Genomic DNA, 5,000 nt, shown 5'->3' on the forward strand with positions numbered 1-5,000 from the left:
GGGTTGGCTCTGTGTGTGACCCTCCGCCTGTTCTGGCCTATTATTTGGAAAGCGCGCAAGGTGCATGTCCTGTAATATAGATGAATGCGCTTTGAGACAGGTGGAATAGTTCACTATGTCTGTGAATATTGTGATGTGTAGCCTACTCGTGCTTTTACCAATATGACGCAACTGAAAAAAAAGTCATGAAACTGGAAAAAAATATTCATGAACACAAGTTACAACCAAAAAAAGTTACAAAAAATAAATAATTTGGAAACATTTATACAGTTTGACACAAATCTAGGCTTCATTTTGTATTTCTTATTTAATTGGTTTTTTTTTGTTGGTGTTGTGACATCAGTTGTTAATCAGTCTAAAGTCGTGAGCTCAGAGCCGAGGGTCTGTGTCTGTGTCACGCGACGTTTCACTGTGGCGCGGTGTCATTGTGACGTTATAATAACATCACATAGAGCTTCATTTAAACATACCCGTATGCGTTTTAAATACGCGTGTGTTGTTGTTCGCTTTTGAGAAGGAGATGTGAATTCAGACTTATTTTTCTCTTGCAGTATGACAATATTTCGTTTTCATGCCAATGGTTAGGCTTAACGTTTCCAATGGTTAGGCTTAACGTTTCCAATGGTTAGGCTTAACGTTTCCAATGGTTAGGCTTAACGTTTCCAATGGTTAGGCTTAACGTTTCCAATGGTTAGGCTTAACGTTTCCAATGGTTAGGCTTAACGTTTCCAATGGTTAGGCTTAACGTTTCCAATGGTTAGGCTTAACGTTTCCAATGGTTAGGCTTAACGTTTCCGATGGTTAGGCTTAACGTTTCCAATGGTTAGGCTTAACGTTTCCAATGGTTAGGCTTAACGTTTCCAATGGTTAGGCTTAACGTTTCCAATGGTTAGGCTTAACGTTTCCAATGGTTAGACTTAACGTTTCCGATGGTTAGACTTAACGTTTCGCCTTGTAAACAAACCTATTTTAAATAATCGGATTTCATAGATTTTTTTTGTCTCTTTTGTTTGTATTGTTATAAAGTAGAATAACATAATAAAAATATACATTGATAAAATGTTGTAAAGTAACCTGTTGACTATTGACATGATTATATATATATTTAACATGTGAATCAATCAAAGTTGGTATTCAGAAACAATTATGCTCAGTAGATATGAACAATTTTACCAGAGAGCCAATAAAAACACAAATAACATCTAATGATATTGGTTAAGAGGCTTGTTGTTAAGGAAGTTGATATAGAGTGAAGGCTATCTTATCCTTTATAATACTGTAGTAAAGACACACACACACACACACACTACACACACACACACACTACACACACACACACACAAGTTCCTGTTCACCTGTAGTACTGTAACAAAAAAAGAATCCTCTCTGCCTCATACGTTGTCCTGGCCTCTGATTGGCTCTGGAGTGGAGGTGACTGTGTGTGTGTGTGATTGGCTAGGAGTGTTGACTGTGTGTGTGTGTGTGCTGCTCTGATGATACCTGGAGCAGGTCTGAACATGCCAGGACCAAGGCAGGGTCATGTTAATATGATCAGGTGTACCTGTACCTGTCGTGCCAGATCACCTGGGGTTTCTGTGGAAACCAAAAACACCACAACCAGTTTGTCAGAGTGTGTGTACGTGTGCGGGGAGTATGTGTGTGTGTGTGGAGTGTGTATGTGTGTGTGTGTGTGTGTGTGTGGAGTGTGTATGTGTTCTCCCTGTATGGCCTTGTGGGTGACTGACTGACTGACTGACTGCATCCTACCCTGTTATAATGACTGGTTCTGTTACCCTGTTACCACCCTACCCTGCTATAATGACTGGTTCTGTTACCCTGTTACCACCCTACCCTGCTATAATGACTGGTTCTGTTACCCTGTTACCACCCTACCCTGCTGTAATGACTGGTTTTGTTACCCTGTTACCACCCTACCCTGCTATAATGACTACTGTCTCCCCACACTCTGTCTCTCATTCTGTCTCACCACATTCTGTCTCTCATTCTGTCTCATCACATTCTGTCTCTCATTCTGTCTCATCACATTCTGTCTCATCACATTCTGTCTCTCATTCTGTCTCCCCACATACTGTCTCCCCACATTCTGTCTCCCCACATTCTGTCTCCCCACATTCTGTCTCCCCACATTCTGACTCCCCACATTCTGACTCCCAACATTCTGTCTCCCCACATTCTGTCTCCCCACATTCTGTCTCCCCACATTCTGTCTCCACATTCTGTCTCACCACATTCTGTCTCCACATTCTGTCTCCCCACATTCTGTCTCCCCACATTCTGTCTCCCCACATTCTGTCTCACATTCTGTCTCCACATTCTGTCTCACATTCTGTCTCCCCACATTCTGTCTCCCCACATTCTGTCTCACATTCTGTCTCCCCACATTCTGCCTCCCCACATTCTGTCTCCCCACATTCTGACTCCCCACATTCTGTCTCCCCACATTGTCTCCCCACATTCTGTCTCCCCACATACTGTCTTCCCACATACTGTCTCCCCACATACTGTCTCCCCACACTCTGTCTCCGTACATATCTAATTAAATACAATCAAATGTATTTATATAGCCCTTCGTACATCAGCTGATATCTCAAAGTGCTGTACAGAAACTCAGCCTAAAACCCCAAACAGCAAGCAATGCAGGTGTAGAAGCACGGTGGCTAGGAAAAACTCCCTAGAAAGGCCAGAACCTAGGAAGAAACCTAGAGAGGAACCAGGCTATGTGGGGTGGCCAGTCTTCTTCTGGCTGTGCCGGGTGGAGATTATAACAGAACATGGCCAAGATGTTCAAATGTTCATAAATGACCAGCATGGTCAAATAATAATAATCACAGGCAGAACAGTTGAAACTGGAGCAGCAGCACGGCCAGGTGGACTGGGGACAGCAAGGAGTCATCATGTCAGGTAGTCCTGAGGCATGGTCCTAGGGCTCAGGTCCTCCGAGAGAGAGAAAGAAAGAGAGAAAGAAAGAGAGAATTAGAGAGAGCACACTTAAATTCACACAGGACACCGAATAGGACAGGAGAAGTACTCCAGATATAACAAACTGACCCTAGCCCCCTGACACATAAACTACTGCAGCATAAATACTGGAGGCTGAGACAGGAGGGGTCAGGAGACACTGTCTCCCCACATTCTGTCTCCCCACATTCTGTCTCCCCACATTCTGTCTCCCCACATTCTGTCTCCCCACATTCTGTCTCCCCACATTTTGTCTCCCCACATTCTGTCTCCCCACATTCTGTCTCCCCACATTCTGTCTCCCCACATTCTGTCTCCCCACATTCTGTCTCCCCACATTTTGTCTCCCCACATTCTGTCTCCCCACATTCTGTCTCCCCACATTTTGTCTCCACACATACTGTCTCCCCACATTCTCTCTCTCTCCTCTCTCTGTCTCTCTCCGCTCTCCTCTCTCCTCTCTCTCTCTCTCTCTCTCTCTCTCTATCTGTGTCTCTCTCTCTGTCTCTCTCTCCTCTCTCTCTCTCTCTCTCTCTCTGTCTCTCTCTCCTCTCTCCTCTCTCTCTCTCTCTCTCTCTCTCTCTCTCTCTCTCTCTCTCTCTCTCTCTCTCTCTCTCTCTCTCTCTCTCTCTCTCTCAATTCAATTAAATTCAAGGGCTTTATTGGCATGGGAAACATTGCCAAAGCAAGTGAGGTTGATAATATATAAAGTGAATATATTAAGTGAAATAAACAATAAAAATTAACAGTAAACATTACACATACAGAGGTTTCAAATGTCATATTATATATATATACAGTGTTTTAACAATATACAAATGGTTAAAGGACACAAGATAAATTAAATAAGCATAAATATGGGTTGTATTTACAATGGTGTGTGTTCTTCACTGGTTGCCCTTTTCTCATGGCAACAGGTCACAAATCTTGCTGCTGTGATGGCACACTGTGGAATTTCACCCAGTAGATATGGGAGTTTATCAAAATTGGATTTGCTTTCGAATTCTTTGTGGATCTGTGTAATCTGAGGGAAATATGTCTCTCTAATATGGTCATACATTGGGCAGGAGGTTAGGAAGTGCAGCTCAGTTTCCACCTCATTTTGTGGGCAGTGTGCACATAGCCTGTCTTCTCTAGAGAGCCATGCTGCCTACGGCGGCCTTTCTCAATAGCAAGGCTATGCTCACTGAGCCTGTACATAGTCAAAGCTTTCCTTAATTTTGGGTCAGTCACAGTGGTCAGGTATTCTGCTGCTGTGTACTCTCTGTTTAGGGTCAGTCACAGTGGTCAGGTATTCTGCCACTGTGTACTCCCTGTTTAGGGCCAAATAGCATTCTAGTTTGCTGTTTTTTTGTTAATTCTTTCCAATGTGTTAAGTAATTATCTTTTTGTTTTCTCATGATTTGGTTGGGTCTAATTGTGCTGTTGTCCTGGGGCTCTGTAGGGTGTGTTTGTGTTTGTGAACAGAGCCCCAGGACCAGCTTGCTTAGGGGACTCTTCTCCAGGTTCATCTCTCTGTAGGTGATGGCTTTGTTATGGAAGGTTTGTGAATCACTTCCTTTTACGTGGTTGTAGAATTTAACGTCTCTCTCTCTCTCGCTCTCTCTCTCTCTCTCTCTCTCTCTCTGTCTCCCTCTCTCTCCCTCTCTCTCTCTCCTCTCTCTCTCTCTCTCTCTCTCTGTCTCCCTCTCTCTCTCTCTCTCTCTCTCTCTCTCTCTCTCTCTCTCTCTCTCTCTCTCTCTCTCTCTCTCTCTCTCTCTCTGTCTCCCTCTCTCTCTCTCTCTCTCTCTCTCTCTCTCTCTCTCTCTCTCTCTCTCTCTCTCTCTCTCTCTCTCTCTCTCTGTCTCCCTCTCTCTCTCTCTCTCTCTCTCTCTCTCTCTCTCTCTCTCTCTCTCTGTCTCCCTCTCTCTCTCTCTCTCTGTCTCTCGCTCTCCAGTGTATACAGTAGTGAGGAAGATGATGATGACAGTGAGATGTATGAACATGACTATGATGGACCGCTGCCCAAGCCAAGCAAACGC

General features: G+C 44.0%; 1 protein-coding gene across 2 annotated transcripts in view; it reads left to right on the plus strand.

Moving 5' to 3' along the window:
* myb (v-myb avian myeloblastosis viral oncogene homolog) overlaps positions 1-5,000 on the plus strand; it is a 25,653-nt gene that overhangs the window by 939 nt on the left and 19,714 nt on the right. For both annotated transcript variants that reach the window (XM_036976418.1, XM_036976419.1), the window contains exon 2: positions 4,916-5,000. This exon is cut by the window's right edge and continues 33 nt beyond it. In XM_036976418.1, the coding sequence (XP_036832313.1) occupies positions 4,916-5,000 (85 nt within the window). The remainder of the gene's footprint in view (positions 1-4,915) is intronic.

The sequence above is a fragment of the Oncorhynchus mykiss genome, chromosome 4 (genome assembly GCF_013265735.2).
Source record: "Oncorhynchus mykiss isolate Arlee chromosome 4, USDA_OmykA_1.1, whole genome shotgun sequence".
Classification (NCBI taxonomy): domain Eukaryota; kingdom Metazoa; phylum Chordata; class Actinopteri; order Salmoniformes; family Salmonidae; genus Oncorhynchus; species Oncorhynchus mykiss.